The 23,374-nt window shown below is 42.8% G+C and overlaps 1 protein-coding gene across 1 annotated transcript; it reads left to right on the forward strand.

Moving 5' to 3' along the window:
• Positions 1–1,171: 1,171 nt before the first annotated feature.
• On the forward strand, positions 1,172–22,245 carry LOC115124714 (glycogen synthase kinase-3 beta-like). Its single transcript, XM_029654161.2, has 10 exons — positions 1,172–1,550; positions 7,136–7,323; positions 10,260–10,343; positions 10,491–10,601; positions 15,746–15,876; positions 16,423–16,627; positions 18,516–18,611; positions 18,762–18,948; positions 19,356–19,433; positions 19,676–22,245. The coding sequence occupies exons 1-10, from the start codon at positions 1,376–1,378 to the stop codon at positions 19,738–19,740; spliced, it is 1,320 nt and encodes a 439-aa protein (XP_029510021.1). The 5' UTR covers positions 1,172–1,375; the 3' UTR covers positions 19,741–22,245.
• The last annotated feature ends 1,129 nt before the right edge of the window (positions 22,246–23,374 follow it).

The raw sequence follows: 23,374 nt of genomic DNA on the forward strand, positions 1-23,374 counted from the left end.
GATTGGATACATTCCCTGTCAGTCATCAAGCGGTCTTTAGGGCATTTTCACAAAACGTACTGTATATTTGCGGTAGTGGGAGTTTACTGTCGCCATGTCCGTGTGGTTTGCAATTTGTTTTTGTATCTACTTTATTAGACCTGTTTAAAAACGAAATTAAACTGCACTCATCTGATCCTCTTTGTTTAAACTTAAAATAATGGAAACTTTGAATAATGGATCATTGTTATGCTATATTAATATCACCATAATGATAATGTATTTGCTAACCCTGTAATCTGAAACAACAATAAAATGACTTCTATAAATTGTTCTTGAATTGCCACAGGCTGACACACCTCTACTCCAACTCCTTAGCTGTCTGAATTAAGAAGAGTGGCTAAAGGTGCTTGCCTGCCAGGCAGTGAGAAGAATCCACTCTCAATTCTTCTGGTGATAATGTGGACCTGCTATATTTTTTTATTTTCAAATCTCTTTTCATGCCAAGATAATCAACTTGGTCTGCTATCTACCTTTGTGTGTGTATGTCTGAGGGGTCAGATCTTCAAACTGCATTGCTGACTTTTCCAAAATGTTGCTTGAGATGTATTTATGCTGTTGTTGAGCCCTTGGGTATCTCGACATCAGTGGTTCCCAACCAGGGGTACTATTCAGTTGATGGTACAGTAACCGAAAAAGGTTGGGAAGCACTGCTCTACTTTTTCAACTCCTCAAATGCCAAGTTAAATATATAGATTTGACTTGATGCAAATGACATGTTAGATTTTAGACCAGTCATAATTTCTTCATTCGCCATTAATTGGGGAGCATTACAATTGGCAAGACAATCACAAGAAGAACACTATGAATCGCTGTCTTTGGTGTGCATTTTCTATTATAAATTGAATAAAGATATTCATATATATATATTCGTAATTTGTTTACTTTAACCGTTTGTAACCGCTATGCTCCGTAAATGCACTTTCTGGGGTGTAATCATTAGTCCAAACGGTTGCAAACTTTTGCATTTTGCAACGAAGAGAGAGTTTCTATTGGCCAAATTCAGGTAGGCCCCGCCCTGTGTAGTTCCGTTGTTTACGTTAAAGAAACGTTTTGTAACAGAATTGGCGTAATGAATACGCCCCAGTTGAATCTACCCTCAAAACTTCGTTACCCATGAAGCAATGCTATCAGCCAGTGCGTTGCTGTGCGTCAAGTCCAACCACTGTGCCAAGCGAAGAAGAAAGGGGGAGACGTACAAGCTAGCTAAAACGATATGCTACCAATGCAGTTAAATTTGTAACGACTACATTAGAAAAGATAGGTCAACCCTGTGCCTGCTTGGCTCTAAATCGTAACAACCTTTTCCCCTGCCCCGGCTATAGCGCACATAGATATGAGCGGCAGCGGGCGGCCCAGGACCAGCTCGTTTGCTGAGCCTCCAGGGGCTCCCGGAGCCGCTTCAGCCGCCGCCGGATCGTCTGTTACCGGAGGGAGTTCTGCAGGAAAATCTGGGGCTTCACAGGCCACAGGGAGCAGCTCGACTGGCTTCGGAAATGTGAAACTAGCCCGTGAGTATAACTAATTGAACACAAAACGAAGGGATCGGGATATATGTGTGTACTGATAATTTACAGCAAGTATCTAACTAAACAAATTGATAAAACTGTCGATGTTATCATTTCGCAAAGCTAACCTAGGTAGCTAGCTAACTAGCTGGCTAGGCTATGTATGTTTTTGTCAAAGGGACAGTGGGATCAAGCCGGGCTTTGATTGTGACAGATCTGACTAACGTTAACTAGCATAGCATTTGAGGCGAAACGTTTATACGATGTTAGAAACTGGGGAGAAATTGATGAAAATAGATTGGAACCAGATTTCCGTGATATTTGTCGTTGGAAGCCAGATTGGAAAAAACGGGCATCAGCGGTAACGTTACCTACCTAGGTGAAATCAAACGAGGTTGACCGTCGTCCTCATTTAGCTAGTTAGCCGGTAATCTTAGCTATTAGCATTGGAAGTTATGTAGCTGGTTGCTTAGTTAGCTAGCTAACGTTAGACCGGTAACCTAGCTAACAGCTATATATGCTATTTAGAGGAGACGAGGTTACCGTTAATTCAGTTCACATAACGTAATATATTGGGTACTTGTACAACATGGCTTACTGTGACCCTGAACAATTAGCTTAACTTGTTCAAGAACAATTTACGTGCCAGTTTGCCAGTTTGGTTAGCTTGTCCATGGCAGGAATATATTAGCCAGCCAGATTGCTGGAGTGCGCTGTGTCAAAGGTCTGTCAATGTCATTTTTATAACGTTACAAGTCCAGTTTTGTTTTTCAGTTCTTTGGTCAACCGTTTTACAATTGAGCAATAATGTGGGTGGTAAGGAACCGTTACGTGTCTATCTTGTTATTGAAATAATACTATCATCATAACCACGTATTTCCAAATACAATATGTGTTGGTCTCATCTCGTTATTCTTCAAGATCTATGATTGATTTTCCTTATATTTGCATAATTTCACACGTGTCCATATATTGATAGATAGATTTCCATTGAGATATCCGTACATTGAAGATTCAGTGCAATGACAGAAATTGACTGTATGCCCAATGGTAGTTTGGATATGCGGTGTTGGCAGAATACCTACAGGGAGGTGTTGACACAGTCAGACTTAGGGAAAACCAAATCTGGAACATTGCACCACAATGTCCATGTCAAACAGACATAGTCTACTCTGCCATATGTCATGAGGTGGTTGAAAGTGTACCCATATTTTGGTAAGACTTTAGTGGGTCTTTATTAAACCTAACACTTTTATCATTTCAAATGTATTTGCTGCTGACATTTCTTCAGTTGAAAACCAGAAACGTTGCATACCAATTTCCATTCTGATCACTGACTGCTATTCTGATAGCCCTGCCATGTTGAAGACCCGGCCTGGGTCAACCATGGCACTTCAGACTGCACTGTGAATGTGCTCAGCTCTCCAATGGAACCCTATGGGAAAATGTTGAAGCTTCAGTGTGAAGGGATTTGACTGTAGAGATTGAGGGAGGCAGGGAAAGAAGGCAGGGAGGGTGAGTGAATCATTGGAAAGATAAGCTAGAGGTGGGAGATGAAGACTGGAAACAGGTGAGCGACAGATAAATGACGGTGCTGGTCAAATGTCTTCTCAGTCCAGTAGGGTATACATGAACACCTAACCTAATCAGCACTTCTTCAGTGGCTCAGTCTCTGTTCAGGTGTTCTAACAGTAATCCTCTGTTTTGAATGGGGTCTGATTTGGTCTCTCCTGACCACAGTACTGCATTCCTAGAAGGGTGTGCCCACTGATAAGCATTGTTCCTGGTCTGGAGGTGTCTGGACCTACCAGAAACCCCAACAAAGGTGCTGCGCTACTGTTCGGTTTCTGGAAGTAACACTGACTTGTCTAAGTGAAGTGCAAAGCCAAGATCAAGGGTTGTAAATGTCTGACAAAAAGGTGTCAGACAAGACAAGTCATAGGCAATAATTGCCACTAGGATTATCTTAGTATCCTGGGGCTGCACTTAGCGTTACTGACGTTTCTCAGCTTCCTACTGCTCTATTGGTCTCAGCTCCTATCCTGGGGACCCACATGACTGCACATATTTGTTTCAGCACTAACACACCTACACCTGATTCAACTAATGAAGGGCTTGATGGTCAGTGAATTAGTTGCATCAGGTGTGTCTATATTAGTACTGGGCCCGGTTTCCCAAAAGCATCTTAAGGCTAAGTTCATTGTTAGAACCATATGATCCTATGCTTCTAAGACTAATTTTGCCTTAAAATGCTTTTGGGAAACTGGTCCAGGTCTGGAACAAAACTGCCGTTGTGGGCCACCAGGGCTGGAGTTGAGGAACACTATTTTAGAGGTTAAGTGGCAGTGCCACTAATCTGATTAATATTCTCTAGTGCCAGACCAGCAATACTAGCCGACTAGCTACCTCTCTCAAAGGGATACTGTAGCTCTGGCATAAATAAATGTTTGGTTGTAATTAGAGGTCGACCGATTAATTGGAATGGTCGATTAATTAGGGCCGATTACAAGTTTTCATAACAACCGGAAATCGGTATTTTTGGATACCGGTTTTGCTGATTGGAATTTTTTTTTTAACACTTTTTATTTAATCTTTATTTAACTAGGCAAGTCAGTTAAGAACACATTCTTATTTTCAATGACTGCCTAGGAACGGTGGGTTAACTGCCTCGTTCAGGGGCAGAACGACATATTTTCACCTTGTCAGCTCGGGGGATCCAATCTTACAGTTAACTAGTCCAACGCAATAACGACCTGCCTCTCTCTCGTTGCACTCCACAAGGAAACTGCCTGTTACACGAATGCAGTAAACCAAGGTAAGTTGCTAGCTAGCACGAAACGTATCTTATAAAAAACAATCAATCATCATCACTAGTTAACTACACATGGTTGAGGATATTACTAGATATTATCTAGCGTGTCCTGTGTTGCATATAATCTGATTGAGCATACAAGTATCTGACTGAGCGGTGGAAGGCAGAAGCAGGCGCGTAAACGTTAATTCAAACAGCACTTTCGTGCGTTTTGCCAGCAGCTCTTCGTTGTGCGTCAAGCATTGCCCTATTTATGACTTCAAGCCTATCAACTCCCGAGATGAGGCTGGTGTAACCGAAGTGAAATGGCTGGCTAGTTAGCGCGCATTTCAAACGTCACTCGCTCTGAGCCTGTGGTTGTTTCCCTTACTCTGCATGGTGGTGTTGTCGTTGTGTTGCTGGTTCGAGCCCAGGGAGGAGCGGGGAGAGGGATGGAAGCTGTACTGAGACACTTTAGTATTGCCAGTGTAAATCAGAACATCCAATTGTCAAAGGTTAATGAAATACAAATGGTATAGAGGGAAATAGTCTTATAATAACTACAACCTAAAACTTCTTACCTGGGAATATTTAAGACTCATGTTAAAAGGAACCACCAGCTTTCATTTGTTCTCATGTTCTGAGCAAGGAACTGAAACGCTAGCTTTCTTACATGGCACATATTGCACTTTTACTTTCTTCAACACTTTGTTTTTGCATTATTTAAACCATATTGAACATGTTTCATTATTTATTTGAGGCTAAATTGATTTTTATTGATGTATTATATTAAGTTAAAATAAGTGTTTATTCAGTATTGTTGTAATTGTCATTATTACAAACAAACAAAAAATAAAAAAATCGTCCGATTAATCGATATCGGCTTTTTTGGTCCTCCAATAATCGGTATCGGTGTTGAAAAATCATAATCGGTCGACCTCTAGTTGTAATGCATGGCTGTGTAATCGCTAATCCTTTTTGTGACCGTGTTCACTCGCTTTATATTTAGAAATAACTTATGAGTTACTTGAGACTAAAGTCTGAGTGTTCTGGAAATCATTTCTCTCCCTCTTACTCTTTTATTCAATCATACTCATCAGACCTCTGTGTTAACTTCCTCTTTAGGAACCAAAGCACTTCCCTGACAGCTGATCTGTCTGACTGCTCATCTTTGCACTCATTATTAAAGTGACTATCATGCCACTGCTGTTTCATATTTAAAACTCTCCCCACTGATTCCACTCCTTAAGAAGAGGGCTAAACAGACTCAAACGCTGTGAGCCACATAATTACAGATCAGACGACGTTCTCTGGTCGTATGAGACTTCAGAAGGAAGAATAGTTTAGTGCGTCATGCAAGGATCTGGTTTGGATTAATCAATGAATCTAATGCCTACCCAGTGTGAAATCTACCTCTAGCTATGATGACCCTTCGTATACTAGTATGTGAAAAGCTATGTGTGGTGTCTCCAGTGTGTTTATTACAACATGCCTTCCAGAAGCATCCAGAGGTGTCTAGTCTACATCATAGGAGTAACTTTAAATCCATCAATCAACTGCGCCCACCTAATGCTTTTAGTAGTGTTGAACAAAACCTGCCATTCACCCTCCCTTCCAGTCTGATTCCTGAGACTGACATAGTCCGGCTTTACAATTAGAAATAGAGGATCCAAATGAAATCCATCTTCAGCAGAGGAAGATCTAACTAAATTAAATACATTTTTATCTTCAGCAGAGGAAGATCCAAATTTGTCTTCTCAACAATCTTAAGCTAGTCACCCACTTACACAGCTTTATTCAAGAGACCTTGTCAGACTTTAGAATAGAACTGGGAGATACAGAGTTATTAGAGAAAGCATGGTCATGTTGAGGCAGGCGAATGGAGGAACCGGTGCACACACTCACTGGGCGTGCTACTGTACTGTCCATTCAATGCTATCACAGGCTCTGACAAGCTCGTTGGCTCCAGGCCCTACCTCTACTGTAGTGTTCCTCCTCCCTTCACAATCTGTGCTTCTCTGGTGCTGCTGTGTCAGTCAGTTCACCCTCAACCATTCACAGACACAGCCAACAAGCTGAGCTGCACGTCTGACCCGAAGTAGATCTGTCACTCACTGTATGAGCTCAGAGAATCTTCCTTTCCATAAGGTCGCACATCAGACAGACAGTAGGGCTGTGATGATACCAGTATTGTGATCCTTTGAGTATCGCAATACTGGTATCGTCCCGGCCCCGTTCAAACACTTTAGAAACGCACCCTCCCTTGAAGACAATAACTATAGATATGACATTCTGTCAAAGCTATGTTGGAGAGCCCTCACTTTCACCCAACCCACCTTGTTAAATCGCCCATTACCTCAAGAAACAGAGGAAAGCAAGAATTCATTTCTCAATATTGTCAGGTTCCTCATATTTAAACCGTACTGTCCAGTGTAGTGAGGGGTGAAGAGGTTAGCGATGTTCAGAGCTGTGACAGCCAGGCGTGCAGCTACTACAGCTCATTACCAGCTAGTATTATGTGTCTGTGGGGAGAGGCTTCCGAGTTTATGGACATTTAGAGAGGGGGGGGTGATTAACATTTGTTGTTTAGTGTTTCCCCTTGGGGGATTGGAGAAAGGATGAGGTGACCGTCACTACGTTTCCTGCCCAGATTCATGGTCCCGTGTGTGTGTGTGTGTGTGTTTGGTGTGTGTGTCCCTGCATCTGGATAACATCTAAAATACTTGGGGTCCTTTAGCCCCCTTCCCAAATGGTCCTTAAACCTTCATTTGTTTTGACCTCTGTACCTCTCCCCCAGGAGACAGTGGCAAGGTGACGACTGTGGTGGCCACACCAGGCCAGGGTCCAGACCGCCCACAGGAGGTGTCCTACACAGACATCAAGGTGATCGGGAATGGTTCCTTCGGCGTGGTGTACCAGGCCCGCCTCATTGACAGCCAGGAGATGGTGGCCATCAAGAAGGTTCTGCAGGATAAGAGGTTTAAGGTACAGAGTCTACAGACACACAGCACAACCCACTTCCACTGGCACTCTATGCTAGTGTTGTAGTACTCGTGCTGAAGTACTCGACCATTGGTGACTCACCTTCCCGTGTATTTTCACTTGGACTGGAAAGGTTATTATGATAAGCAGAACATTAGCAGCACTGGGTGCGCAGAGAACTGAGGGTTCTGTTCTCTAGTTAGCAGTGGGAAGGACGTGCCACACTGGTACACCCGCTGCGGCGAAAGCAAGCGCTGAGTGTGGGCAGACAGGAAGCCAGGCTCCACTCACGTACTGCCTCCGATCAAAGTGCCTTCAGAAAGTATTCACACCCACTGAATTGAAAATTAAATTGAGGTGTTTTTGTCACAATACCCCGTGATGTCAAAGTGGAAATACGTTTTTCACAATTTTTACAAATGAATGGAAAATGTTAAGCTGAAATGCCTCAAGTCAATAAATATTCATCCCCTTTGTAATGACAAGCCTAAAGTTCAGAAGTAAAAATGTGCTTAACAAGTCACATAAGTTGCATGGACTCAATTTGGGTGCAATAAGTGTTTACCATGATTTTTGAATGACTACCTCGTCTTTGTACCCCACACTTACAATTATCTGTAAGGTCACTCAGTCGAGCAGTGAATTTCAAACACAGATTCAACCACAAAGACCAGGGAGGTTTTCCAATGCCTTGGAAAGAAGGGCACCTAAAGGTAGATGGGTAAAAAAAAATATATATATATATATAAGTGGACATTGAATATCCCTTTGAGCATTGTGAAGTTATTACTTACACTTTGGATGGTGTATCAATACACTGTTTTATGTATGCTTTTTTTTAATGGTCGAATTAATAAACAAATACTAAAACCTGGTCACTACAAATATACATGTGTCCTTCCTGACTCCGTTGCCGTAGAGGAAGGAAACCTCTCAGGGATTTCACCATGAGGGCAATGGTGACTTTAAAACAGTTGCAGAGTTGGTTGTGATAGGATAAAACCGAGGATGGATCAACAACATTAATATTAACCTAATTGACAGAGTGAAAAGAAGGAAGCCTGTACAGAATGAAAATATTCCAAAACATGCATCCTGTTTGCAACAAGGCACTAAAGTAATACTGCAATTAGCTTTTTGTCTTGAATGCAGTACTACAACACATTACTGAGTACCACTCCATATTTTCAAGCATAGTGGTGCCTACATCATGTTATGTGTATGCTTGCAATTGTTAAGGCCAGGGGAGTTTTTCAGGATAAAAAAAGACTGGAGTTAAGCACCGGAAAAATCCTAGAGAAACTTGGTTCAGTCTGCTTTCCACCAGACACTGGGAGATGAATTCACCTTTTAGCAGGACCGTAACCTAAAACACAAGGCCAAATCTACACTGGAGTGTGCGTACCAAGAAGACAGTGAATGTTCTTGAGTGACCGAGTTACAGTTTTGACTTAAATCTACTTGAAAATCTATGGCAAACTTGAAAATTGCTGTCTAGCAATAATCAGCAACCAATTTGACAGCGCTTGGAAGAATTTTTTTATTTTTTTTTAAGAAGGGCCAAATGTTGCACAGTCCAGGTGTGGAAAGCTCTTAGTGACTTACCCAGAAAGACTCACAGCTGGAATCGCTGCCAAAGGTGCTTCTACAGAGTATTGACTCAGGGGTGTGATTACTTATGTAAATTAGATATTTCTGTATTTCATTGTCAGTACATGTGGCAAAATATTTGTATATTGTTTTCATTTTGTCATTATAGGGTATTGTGTGTAGATGGGTGAGGGGAAAAAATAGTTTAATCCATTTTGAATTCAGGCTGTAACACAACAATAAATCAAGGGAGTATGTAGGCTGCACATCGCGTTAGCGACTCATTTCCCTGTAACCACCAGTCACCAGCCTACTATTTAGCTTTGCCTGGTTAAGAAACACAAACTGCTTTATGAAATTGAAAACAATAGTAGTTTAAAAGGAAAACAAGTCTAGCTATTGTCTCTCTCTCCCCTTGAGTATTAAAAAGTAGGCTGTCTTTGAATTTGTCATCTCGCTCTACCCTCCCACTTTCCCTAGTCTTCCTTTGGGTTTCACTCTGGAATAAATAAATACAACTTTTCAGTGGGCGATTTACAAAAAGCAGAGAGCCTGTTACAATTATTGGAAATAATAATCTTACAGGAGCAATAGCCAATTCTGTCCAGAGACCATTCATCCTTTCAAGACATCATTGAACCTTCTATTAAAATAAAATGTTTGATCCTGTGTATGAAGGACTTATTTGTTTTGTGGGCTATTGCATATTGTAGGCAATTATGACCTTTGTGTAACTGGAGGAAAACCTTTGCATTACTTCAATGCGCACATGAAAATCTTCCCACCAGACTGCCACTAGTTGTTGCTGGGCAGATTTCGTCTGCCAAATCAAGAGGCGCGACATACAAGCATCAAGCCGCCAATACAAGCGAGCAAAAAAACTTTTGGAACCAAAATACCAAATATGTCTAAAGAACCCCGGACTCATTCCTTTGCTTTCAAACTTTTTTTTTCTTCTTTAAAAAAATATATATGTGCACATAAACCGATATTATTGTGTTCCCTTTTTTGTTAAACTCCAACCCAGTGTCTCAGACTTGAGCACTTGGATCAGGACTCGAGCACGGACTTCACCATTGGTGACTCAAACTCAACTTAGCCTCAGACTTGTGACTCGACTCGGGCTCAAGCACACGACTCGGTTTAGTGACTCAACTGAAACACTGGTCTACACACACACATAGTGCAACTCACTTCCACTGGCAGTCTACAGAACCCCCCCCCCCCAATCACTCACACACTATCAGATGTATTTCTGTATGTTCTCTCCCCATACCTCAATGTTACTACTGCTCAACTGATGAAATCTTGAGACCTAAATTACACCCCTTGCTATTTCTATACTCCAGAACCGAGAACTACAGATCATGAGGAAATTGGACCACTGCAACATAGTCAGGCTACGTTACTTTTTCTACTCCAGTGGGGAGAAGGTATGTACAAGTCACACTACCAGGTATTGGGAACGACATTTTCACGTTTATGCCGCAAAAAGAAAAATCCAGACTTGTGAAAAAATGGATTACATTTCAAAATGGATTCAACAACATTGCTCTTCTCCTATTGTTCTTCCCTTACAGAAAGATGAGGTGTATCTGAACCTAGTGCTGGACTTTGTTCCAGAGACAGTGTACAGGGTGGCCCGGCACTTCAACAAGGCCAAGACCACCATCCCCATTATATACGTCAAGGTAATGCACTCACTACTACTTCTCTTCCCATGTTTCTCTTATTACTTTCCCTCCCTTTTATCCTCGTTCTCTCTGTCATTGTTTTTTTTTTCGCTCTCTTTTTCTCACTCTCCCTCTTTCTCACTCAGTCTGTCTGTCTTCTCCTCATCTCTCGCTTGCCCTATCACCCCTCCATCGTTCCTCTTTAAGCTCCATGCTGCTAGAGGCAGAGCTCTCTATTTAAATGAAATGGTACTGGGCTTGGGCGCTGTACCGGGTTATTTGGAAATGAACGTTTTTCTATAAATGTTCATATTTGTAGCAACTTTAAGTAAATACCTTCAGTCAACTTGTGCAATACATTAGGAGATAAACTGGATTGGTTTCTTCATTTCACCTGTCAAATTATTTACGTTATGAAGCTTAACGTAGTTCCCCAGAAAGCCAGTCCCGTGTTTGTAAATAGAACGGAAGAAAGCGGGAGCAAGTGGGTCCAGCTGTATATTAAAAGTCACGTGTTTATTTTTTTGGCCACAATAGAGTGATCAGGGACATGCAACTATAGTTTTCTTCCCAGAAAATACATTGGTTCAACACATTCAGCAGAAATTTGCTTCATTTTCATCAGATGACAACAGAAGTGCAAAGCTATTTGCATAGTAAATGAGTTTACAATGAAAATGCAAGGGTATTCTTTTGAAGAAAAAAAAATGCATGGCCATCATATTTCTAATGTTTATCATAGAAACAATGTAGCTGGCTACATTTCCTAATGTTTTGCTAGAAGTTAATCTTGCGTTTTACGAGAGAGAAGTAGGCTGGTTACACTGAGGAAAAGTAGCTACACATCAGAGCGCTGTCTGCTGATAGAATGCCCTTAGTGAGTTCTCATCCCAGTGGACAAGTGCAACTGAAGCACAAAATTTGTCTGATGCCGAGCAGAAATTACGTAAAGAATTATTTTAGATCTGAGTTTACAAAGCGCAGCAAGATATAACTTTTCTCCTAAATGCAGAATTCTTAATTTTTCATGAAAGCGACACCAAAGTTTAACTTGCTATCATCTTCTCCGAGCAGAGCAGACAGGCCCGTTGCCCGAGCGACTGCACACAGACACAATGTGTTCACATACTGGTCCAGAGCCAGTACTGTTCTTCCTTCAGACAAACATGTGTCAACTTTGTTTGTACAATGTATTTCATTCACATTTGCTTGTAAATGTCCAAATTCACCAAAAATTATATTCGGTAGCTCCTATGTATGTATAACTTTATGAGCTGGATTGCCTGTCTTTGCAATTACTTTATTTTCGTTTGTGCTTGTTGGCACATTTAGCTAGCAGCATTCATGGAAATTTGCCATTACTTGTACTAATTTTGTTAGCCTTCTGGTAATGGACGCCCATCAGGCTTTTTTTGTGTTTTGTGGCTCCCCCTTGAGTACTAATCCGGTAATACTGTAAATCCCGTCTTGGGAGAGTCATGAGAGAAGGACGGAATAACGATGTTAAAGTCTGGGTACCCTAAATGGTACTGTATTTGACTAGAGGACTCTTTCCCCCAAGGATCTGATGAGAAGAAAACACATAGATGTTGAAGTGGGAAGTTTACATAGACTTAGGTTGGAGTCACTAAAACTCGATTTTCAACCACTCCACAAATTTCTTGTTGACTAGTTTTGGCAAGTCGGTTAGGACCTCTACTTTGTGCATGACACAATTATTTTTTTTTCCAACAATTGTTTACAGACAGATTATTTCACTTCTAATTCACTATATCACAATTTCAGTGGGTCAGAAGTGTACAATTTGTAAGTCGCTCTGGATAAGAGCGTCTGCTAAATGACTTAAATGTAAATGTACATACAATAAGTTGACTGTGCCTTTAAACAGCTTGGAAAATTCCAGAAAATGATGTCATGGCTTTAGAAACTTCTGATAGGCTAATTGACATCATTTGAGTCAATTAGAGGTGTACCTGTGGATGTATTTCAAGGCCTACCTTCAAACTCAGTGCCTTTTTGCTTGACATCATGGGACAATCAAAAGAAATCAGCCAAGACCTCAGAAAATAAATTGTAGACCTCCACAAGTCCGGTTCATTCTTGGGAGCAATTTCCAAATGCCTGAAGGTACCACGTTCATCTGTACAAACAATAGTATGCAAGAATAAACACCATGGGACCACGTAGCCGTCATACCACTCAGGAAGGAGACGCGTTCTGTCTTCTAGAGATCAAATTAAATGTATTTATATAGCCCTTCTTACATCAGCTGATATATCAAAGTGCTGTACAGAAACCCAGCGTAAAACCCCAAACAGCAAGCAATGCAGGTGTAGAAGCACGGTGGCTAGGAAAAACTCCCTAGAAAGACCAAAACCCTGGAAGAAACCAAGAGAGGAACCAGGCTATGAGGGGTGGCCAGCCCTCTTCTGGCTGTGCCGGGTGGAGATTATAACAGAACATGGCCAAGATGTTCAAATGTTCATAAATGACCAGCATGGTCAAACAATAATAATCACAGTAGTTGTCGAGGGTGCAACAAGTCAGCACCTCAGGAGTAAATGTCAGTTGGGTTTTCATAGCCGATCATTGAGAGTATCTCTACTGCTCCTGCTGTCTCTAGAGAGTTGAAAACAGCAGGTCTGGGACAGGTAGCACGTCCGGTGAACAGGTCAGGGTTCCATAGCCGCAGGCAGAACAGTTGAAACTGGAGCAGCAGCACGGCCAGGTGGACTGGGGACAGCAAGGAGTCATCATGCCAGGTAGTCCCGAGGCATGGTCCTCGGGCTCAGGTCCTCCGAGATAAAGAAAAATAGAATTAGAGCGAGCATACTTAAATTCACACAGGACACCGGATAAGACAGCAGAAATACTCCGCATATAAGAGACTGACCCTAGCCCCCCGACACAAACTACTGCACCATAAATACTGGAGGCTGAGACAGGAGGGGTCAGGAGACACTGGCCCCATCAGATGATACCCCCGGACACGGCCAAACGGGCAGGATATAACCCCACCCACTTTGCCAAAGCACATCCCCCACACCACTAGAAGGATATCTTCAACCATCAACTTACAATCCTGAGACAAGACCGAGTATAGACCACAAAGATCTCCGCCACTGCATTTTCTGAGGTCTTGGCTGATTTCAGAAGCCACTGCTCCAAAACCGCCATAGAAAAGCCAGACTACGGTTTGCAACTGCACATGGGACAGAGATTGTACTTTTTGGGAAAATGTCCTCTGGTCTAATGAAACAAAAATAGAACTGTTTGGCCATAATGACCATCGTTATGTTTGGAGGATAAAGGGGGAGGCTTGCAAACTGAAGAAAACCATCCCAACTGTGAAGCACGGGGGTGGCGGCATCCTGTAGTGGGGGGGCTTTGCTGCAGGAGGGACTGGTGCACTTCACAAAATAGATGGCATCATGAGGCAGGGAAATTAGGTGGATATATTGAAGCAACATTTCAAGACATCAGTTAAGTTAAGCTTGGTCGCAAATGGTTCTTCCAAATGGACAATGACCCCAAGCATACTTCCCATTTGTGGCAAAATGGCTTAAGGACAACAAAGTCGGGGTATTGGAGTGGCCATCACAGAGCCCTGACCTCAATCCCATAGAACATGGGCAGAACTGAAAGTGTGTGTGAGCAACGAGGCCTACAAACCTGACTCAATTACACCAGCTCTGTCAGGAGGAATGGGCCAAGATTCTCCCAGCTTATTGTGGGAAGTTTGTGGAAGGCTACCCAAAACATTTGACACAAGTTAAATAATTTATAAGGCAATGCTACCAAATACTAATTGAGTGTATGTAAATTTCTGATCTACTGGGAATATGATGGAAGCTGCAATAAATCATTCTCTCTACTATTATTCTGACATTTCACATTCTTAAAATAAAGTGGTGATCCTAACTGACCTAATACGGGGAATTTTTACTAGGATTAAATGTCAGGAGTTGTGAAACTGAGTTTAAATGTATTTGGCTACGGTGTATGTAAACTTCTGACTTCAACTGTATTTTCTCTCTGCTCTGACTTTTTACTGTAGTCTTTCTCTCTGTCACCTCTCTTTTCCAACTCCTCCATTCTCTGCTTTTCCTACATCAGATTTCTTGGGGACAATACCTACTTCAGTGTTTTAGAATTGAAAAAATTAGAGCGAAAGAGAAACATACTTTCTCTGTTTGCAGTAAGCTTGGTTGTCTGTTAAAAAGTGCACTTATGTTGTCTGTTAGTTTTGTGTGTGCTATGCTCCGTGGCAGCAGAGAGGACTATCTGTGTCTCATGGCCCATTTGCCTCAGCCCACCCTGCTGCTCTCTCCTGTGGTGTGGAGATGCATACTGATCATACACACACACACACTGCCCTCACTCAGCATCTCTCCACCTCTCCCTGTGCTCCTCTCATCCCTCCCTACTCTTTATCTGCATCTCTTCCCTTCCTTCCTCTCTCCTTGTTCCCTTCTTCCCTCACTACTCTTCAGCCCCTTTCTCTCCAATTAAATTCAAAGGGGCTTTATTAGCATGGGAAACTTGTTTACATTACTGTTTATTTAACTTGCTGTGGCAAACAGAAGTGAGAAGATACAACAATATCAACAAACTATTAGAATTGAACAGTAAATATTGCATGCAAAAATAACAATGTTTTTCCATCTCTCACTCCTCTGCACCCCCCTGCTCTCTCTGTGGTGTGCAATTAAGCTCTTGTTTCCCTCTAAATCTGCCCTCCTGCCATAGCCAGGCAACCTCGTCCCCTTCTCAACACCCGTCTGTCTACCCCTTGCACCCTGTGTGCCCAATAACACAGCTAACGACCCAATAGAGTGACCCCAACACACGCACACTCAGACAGCCAGAAACCCTTACACACATACAGTCACATCTTCTGTCATGCTAGCTCTAAGCTTCGCGATGGGAACATTTTACTGGCATGTCTAAAGCAGAGAACCCACAAGTTCTAGTAATGTGTTTGAGTAAGTTGCATACATCCAGAATGTTTGACTGTTCTGAGTGCAGTGAAGTTGGTGACCAACTGTAGCTGTCTGGACACTTGGCATGACTGTAGTCGTAATGGAGGATATTATGATGATCAGTGCTACTGGCTGCTAACTGTGTGTGTTAACATCATGTGTCCTGTGTTCTCCCTCCAGGTGTACATGTACCAGCTGTTCCGCAGTCTGGCCTATATCCATTCCCAGGGCGTGTGTCACAGAGACATCAAACCCCAGAACCTGCTGGTGGACCCCGAGACGGCCATCCTCAAACTCTGTGACTTCGGCAGGTTAGTCTGCCTGTCTGTCAGTGAGCACCTCTGGCCATCTCTGAATGGCTCTGACTGTGTTCCTTAGTCTGCCTGTCTGTCAGTGAGCACCTCTGGCCATCTCTGAATGGCTCTGACTGTGTTCCTTAGTCTGCCTGTCTGTCAGTGAGCACCTCTGGCCATCTCTGAATGTCTCTGACTGTGTTCCTTAGTCTGCCTGTCTGTCAGTGAGCACCTCTGGCCATCTCTGAATGTCTCTGACTGTGTTCCTTAGTCTGCCTGTCTGTCAGTGAGCACCTCTGGCCATCTCTGAATGTCTCTGACTGTGTTCCTTAGGCTGCCTGTGTAAACGCATCTCAATTCTTCTGATCTTTTTTCCACTAATTGGTCATTAGAGAGATTTTTCAGGGCTGATCTGATTGGTAAAAAAAGAAAAAAAGAAATCGGTATTGGGCTGCCTGTGTAAATGCCGCCTTACTGTTCAGTCTGTCTAAATCGATCTCTGTCTTACTCTGTCTCGATATATTTTTCTCTGACTGACCACCTCTCTTCCCCTCTTGTCTCCAGTGCTAAGCAGCTTGTTCGCGGGGAGCCCAACGTGTCCTATATCTGCTCGCGGTACTACCGTGCCCCCGAGCTCATCTTTGGCGCCACGGACTACACGTCCAACATTGACATCTGGTCAGCGGGCTGCGTGCTGGCCGAACTGCTGCTGGGACAGCCCATCTTCCCCGGGGACAGTGGAGTGGACCAACTGGTAGAGATCATCAAGGTAGAGAAGAGGGGACCTGGGAGCTGAGAGGACACCAAACTGTAGGGGTGGGAGATTGAAAGAAGAGGGAGTGTAGGTCTATGTTGGTGGCGGCGGTAGGAGCGTACACATGAAGTCAGAAGTTTACATACACCTTAGCCAAATACATTTAAACTCTGTTTTTCACAATTCCTTACATTTAATCCTAGTAAAAATTCCTTGTTTTAGGTCAGTTAGGATCACCGCTTTATTTTAAGAATGTGAAATGTCAGAATAATAGTAGAGATTTATTTCAGCTTTTATTTCTTTCATCACATTCCCAGTGGGTCAGATGTTTACATACACTCAATTAATATTTGGTAGCATTGCCTTATAAATTATTTAACTTGGGTCAAATGTTTCGGGTAGCCTTCCACAAGCTTCCCACAATAAGTTGGTAGAATTTTGGCCCATTCCTCGTGACAGAGCTGGTGTAACGGAGTCAGGTTTGTAGGCCTCCTTGATCGCACATGCCTTTTCAGTTCTGCCCACTAATTTTCTATTGGATTGAGGTCAGGGCTTTTTTGATGGCCACTCCAATACCTTTGTTGTCCTTAAGCCATTTTACCACAACTTTGGAAGTATGCTTGGGGTCATTGTCCATTTGGAAGACCCATTTGCGACCAAGCTTTAAAACTTCCTGACTGATGTCTTGAAATGTTGCTTCAATATATCCACCTAATTTCCCTTCCTCATGATGCCATCTATTTTGTGAAGTGCACCAGTCCCTCCTGCAGCAAAGCACCCCCACAACATGATGCTGCCACACAAGTGCTTCACAGTTGGGATGGTGTTCTTCAGCTTGCAAGCCTCTCCCTTTTTCCTCCAAACATAACGATGGTCATTATGACCAAACAGTTCTATTTTTGTTTCATCAGACCAGAGGACATTTCTCCAAAAAGTATGGTCTTTGTCCCCATGTGCAGTTGCAAACCGTACTCTGGCTTTTTTATGACAGTTTTGGAGCAGTGGCTTCTTCCTTGCTGAGCGGCCTTTCAGGTTATGTCAATATAGGACTCGTTTTACTGTGGATATAGATACTTTTGTACCTGTTTCCTCCAGCATCTTCACACTTTGCTGCTGTTCTGGGATTGATTTGCACTTTTCGCGCTAAAGTACGTTCATCTCTAGGAGACAGAACGCGTCTCCTTCCTGAGCGGTATAACGGCTGCGTGGTCCCATGGTGTTTACACTTGAGTACTATTGTTTGTACAGATGAACGTGGTACCTTCAGGCTCTTGGAAATTGCTCCCAAAGATGTAACAGACTTGTGGAGGTCTACAATTTTTTTCCTAAGGTCTTGCTGATTTCTTTTGATTTTCAAGCAAAGAGGCACTGAGTTTGAAGGTAGGCCTTGAACTACATCCAGAAGTACACCTCCAATTGACTCAAATTATGTAAATTAGCCCATCAGAAGCTTCTAAAGCCATGACAGCATTTTCTGTAATTTTCCAAGCTGTTTAAAGGCACAGTCAACATAGTGTATGTCAACTTCTGACCCACTGGAATTGTGATACAGTGAAATAATCCGCAAACAATTGTTGGAAAAATGACTTGTGTCATGTACAAAGTAGATGTCCTAACAGATTTGCCAAAACTATAGTTTATTAACAAGAAATTTGTGGAGTGGTTGAAAAACGAGTTTTAATGACTCCAACCGAAGTCTATGTAAACTTCCGACTTCAACTATAGGTCTATGTTGGCGGCGGCGGGAGCGCGGGTCTATGTTGGCGGCGGCGGGAGCGCGGGTCTATGTTGGCGGCGGCGGGAGCGCGGGTCTATGTTGGCGGCGGCGGGAGCGCGGGTCTATGTTGGCGGCGGGAGGAGTGATCATTCTTGGAGAAACTTCATGCATCTTTCACTCTTCCAGGTTTTGGGGACTCCGACGAGAGAGCAGATCCGAGAGATGAACCCCAACTACACAGAGTTCAAATTCCCCCAGATCAAAGCACACCCCTGGACAAAGGTACTCTCTGCCCTCAGTTCTATTTAAAAAGCTTTAACACCATTGTCTTCCATTGGGATCCATATTAGAGAAAGAACATTTTGAAATGGAACAAATACGACAGCCTAGATGAGTCAAACAAGATTACTTTTTTTCCCCTTCCTCCGTCAGGTGTTTAAGCCGCGTACCCCCCCAGAGGCCATCTCCCTGTGTTCCCGTCTGTTAGAGTACACCCCTGTGACTAGGCTGTCCCCCCTGGAGGCCTGCGCCCACGCCTTCTTCGAAGAGCTGCGCCAGCCCACTGCACATCTGCCCAGCGGACGAGAACTGCCCCTCCTCTTCAACTTCAGCCCCGTCGGTGAGTCCACACCCCTCCCCCCTCTGTTTGGCCCTCCCTCAGTCAGTAGCCATGCCCTCCTCTGTTTGGTCCTCCCTCAGTCAGTAGCCATGCCCTCCTCTGTTTGGTCCTCCCTCAGTCAGTAACCATGCCCTCCTCTGGTCCTCCCTCGGTCAGTCAGTAGCCATGCCCTCTTCTGTTTGGTCCTCCCTCCCTCAGTCAGTAGCCATGCCCTCTTCTGTTTGGCCCTCCCTCAGTCAGTAGCCATGCCCTCCTCTGTTTGGCCCTCCCTCAGTCAGTAGCCATGCCCTCCTCCCTTTTGCCCCAAGCTTCTGTAATCCCCTCAGTTTTCCAGAGTAAGTCTGAAGCGTGTATGTTGAGAATCCTGTGTGTGTAGTATGAACCTCCTCTCTCTTTGTCTTTCTCAGAGCTATCTATCCAGCCCCAGTTGAACTCCACACTCATTCCTCCTCACGCTCGCGCACAGACATCACCTGCCTCACACGGTATGTATAGCACAGCCAACTCGACACATGCTTATTACATGTTCAATACATGCTTATTAGATGACTACATATTTACAGGACTAAGATAGGGGATATAGCTTCAAATCAATATTTAACAACCTTTTTAATTGAATATTGCTGTGTTTGGATGTTAAACCCAACATATTAAAAGCATTGACCTGATGGTGAACTGAAGTGTTTAGTGTGGTGTGTATCTGATGTCCTGTCTCTCCCTCCACCAGATGGCAGTGTGTCGGACAGTACCGCCCAGCCCAGCTCAGTACCTGGATCCATCAACAGCACCTGAACCCCCCGTCCCCCATTCACCCCGTCTTTCCCCTTTTCCTCTCAACCCCATCCCTCTCTTCCTACTCTTCCACCCCCTTTTGGCTCCAAACTTCAAAAAACAACTATACACACACACATACAACAAAAATACTACAAAATCATCTTTTATCCCTTGAATATTCCCATTATAGGTGTAAAACAATATCTGTTGGTGGCAGTAGTCCAGTGACTGTTGGGTTGTAGAAGATGGGTGAATCTGACAGAAACTATTCTGTATTATAATCTCTGCTAATCAAATTTGATCCCTTATAAAAAACGGTTTTATTTATTTGAAAGTCCATTTTGTTTTAATGATGTATGCCAGTGAATGGGATGCGTCAACTGATGCCCGTTTCAGTTCAGACAGTTTAGGACAATCTTCCGTTGTAGAGGTTAAAAACCAAATGGTCACGTGGGCAGATCAGTCCCTGCAGCCAATGGGAAAACTCTGGGGAATGGAGGTGTTCCATCTACCAAGACAATACTCCCAAACCAAGTCCAAAGTGTTAATTAGTTCTGAAAATTGAAGAGCTGTGTTATTTTGGTTTATTAAATTGGATCCCAAACAGCAGCAAATTCAACTGGCATTTTAAATTGGATGAGGTGATTTTTAGAAGCTTTTATCACACAGGTGGTTTAAAAATTCAAAGGCGGGAACCGCAAGCTGTTTTATTAAACTGTTTCTGAGAAGAAACATTGAGGTGAAAGTCTTAATGTCTTTTATTTGAATAAGAGGGACCTTTTTTAAAAGAATGGAATGTACATATTCAGTTTCTATAAGCTCTTGTCCCAGTCAGTTTAGCTGGAGACATGTGTAGGTGAGAAGTAACCTTTGCACATCTCTAAAGTGGAGTAGAGCGGAGCTGTAGGGGCCGGCTGCATCTCTTGTGCAGTGGAGATATGCAACCTGTGTATAGGAAGGGGTAGGGCTCCTCCAGTCACACCTGTACACCAATGGCCATATAGCCGTACTTGAACCAAAGCTCTGTCACATTAGCTTTGAAAGTACTTGGCACTTTCACTCCTCCTTATCTCTAATTTTTCCTCAATTCAGTCTAGATGCACAATTACACTGCATGTAGGGGAGGTCTTAAGTGTAAGTGCTTGTGTGTGTGTGTGTGTGTGAATGAGGTTTTTTGTGTGTTTGACTTTCCCTGGCCATCTTCCATCTCCAAATCAACCCACTCTAGCACTCTTGTTTTTGTAAGTCTAGATTCTAACAGCGTCAGTGATTTATCATCAGTAAAACCTTATTTTCATCTGGCCCACCAACACAGACTTGCATGTTCACCATGCGTTAGAGCAACCACACCTGTTCTCCCTCCCCACTCATCACCGCACAACAACGATGGTTTGATCAAAAATACCTGCACCCAAAAAATGTAAATGCCCCAACCACTTCCGGAGCCTTCTGTTCCTCTCCTCCTTCCTCTGCCTCTCCTTCCCTCTCTTTCTCTCACTGTAAATATCAATTACCTTTTTTTTTTTTTTTTTTTTTTTGTTATTATATTGTTCTTGTAATTTCATTTGATTTTCTCAAGCAGAGGGGAGCTGGTGTAGCAGCGACCAGGCTCCTTCTCCTCAGTCTGTCTGTAAATACAACTTCATTTCAGTCCCTGACTCGGGGGGAATAACAGAACAAAATGTTTCTCTCGTTTTTATTCTCTCCCTCCATTTCTCTCTCGTTGCCTTTCCCACAAATATTATGATCACTTTATTTATTGTATTTTTGGGGTTTATTTTTGTTTCTCTGGGGGGGGGGTCGTTGTCGGCTGAAGGGTTTATTTTGTAAAAGTCATCAATGCCCCGTGTCATGCAAAATAATCGAACTTCCAAGATACTGTACTTTGATCTGAACTTGAGTGTTTTCCAATAAAGGTCCTGTATTTGCAAGTACACATCCTAGCCAGTAGGTGGAACTACATTTTATTTTCTTTGATGTGAAGGGATTCTCACATGACTCTGCGTCTATGGTAGTCTCGCTGATGTCCCGACAGTATAAATGGCTGATCCTATGTAGGGTTATTGGTGATATTGCTGTATCTGGGTGGGTTTGAATGAGGGGATGAGTGGGGAGGGTGGTGTGATGTGTCCCTTCTCCCGTGTCCCACAAGTGTTTTGTGTAATGGGTTTAACCTGTTACTTCTGTCTGTGATTGCATGAATGAGTGATTGACTTTAAAGAATGGATGAATGAACTGACAAATCTTACAAAAGTGTGAGTTGGGAGAGCGTGGATACATTTTTTTAAATCTTATGTTTTCCTAAAATGAAGAGCTAACTGAGTTATTTTAGTGTTTTATTTTCCTGGCACGAGATGGTTTTAATTTGTGATCCTGATCTTTATGGCCCTGCACAAGGGTCATACCACATCACTGGTGGGAAACGGAACGGTTTTGAAGTGGATGTGGGAGAGGGACGGACTGGGAGAGACTTTTGTTTGTTGATATAAATAATTAAACTCATGATTAAAGTGATGAAACTGCCCTGGTCTCATGTTTATAAAGAATGGATGTGTGCATGCACACCAATTTATGTAGTGTCAGGTGTGAATGGCACTAAAACAATCTGCATTTATTGACCAGCGTACTTGACTGTTTTGGCTGCTAGTAGCAGACAGACATCTAATTTATGATCAACTTGGGTGTGTTTACGCTACACAGGCCTTCAATTAAAGGACACACCAATAAGTAGTAATGGCATTTGTTTGTTTTATGCAAATGACATCTGAATGGTAGTAACAAGTCAGCTGACTGCAGAGCAGGGGCCAGAATGCCATAAGGCACTTAGGGTTTTATAGTGTTTCCACAGCTGATTCATCTGTTAGAAGGCCAATGAGCCATCCATCAGGAGGAGGGGTGGAGCTGACTGATCCATCTCTCTCCCCACTGGCAACACGAGATGCAATCTGCCTGTCACTCATGACACCATGCTTTATAGTTCTGAGCTTGAGGAGACCGTCACCATGGAGGGCTGGCCAATGTGAGTCGCTTCCTTTCCTTGTCACCTTTCCTTTATGCCCACTAATCTGAAAGGATACAACTGAGTAAAGCACTATTGACAAATAAGTCCACTAGAAAGAGAATTTTAATCACATGAAACAAAGTCACTTCTGCTTCAACAAATGTCATGTGGAGTTAAACCCCATTGACCAAAATTTGAACTGTAGTAGTATCTGACATTTACTACTCCTATCAAAGCATGATTTCTTGAGAGACCGTAGTATTTCATGAATGTTGGCACAGCTAGGATCATGGAGGAAAATCTCTAATGAAAGGCCACTCCAGTGTATACATGAGCCAGGTGGCTGAACACGCAAATGGCTTGGAAGGATGAAATTAAAATAGTTATTGGAACCACACAAATGTCAGTGAAATGATACCTTGCTTGATGAAATGCCTCTAGTTAATGAAATGACAGAAGGGAGGGGGGTGTCATTGGCTCATTAATAGGTGGGCATCATAGGCAGATAAATAGGCAGGCAGATCATAATATTCTTAATATTTTAATCTGCACATTTGATGGTGTTGTCATATGATGTATCCACCCTTACTGTTTCTGATTTTAAGAGCCCAGTTGATATCTGGTGAGACTTGATATGTCACATAATACCCT

This window comes from Oncorhynchus nerka, linkage group LG3, assembly GCF_034236695.1.
Source record: "Oncorhynchus nerka isolate Pitt River linkage group LG3, Oner_Uvic_2.0, whole genome shotgun sequence".
NCBI classification, from domain to species: Eukaryota; Metazoa; Chordata; class Actinopteri; order Salmoniformes; family Salmonidae; genus Oncorhynchus; species Oncorhynchus nerka.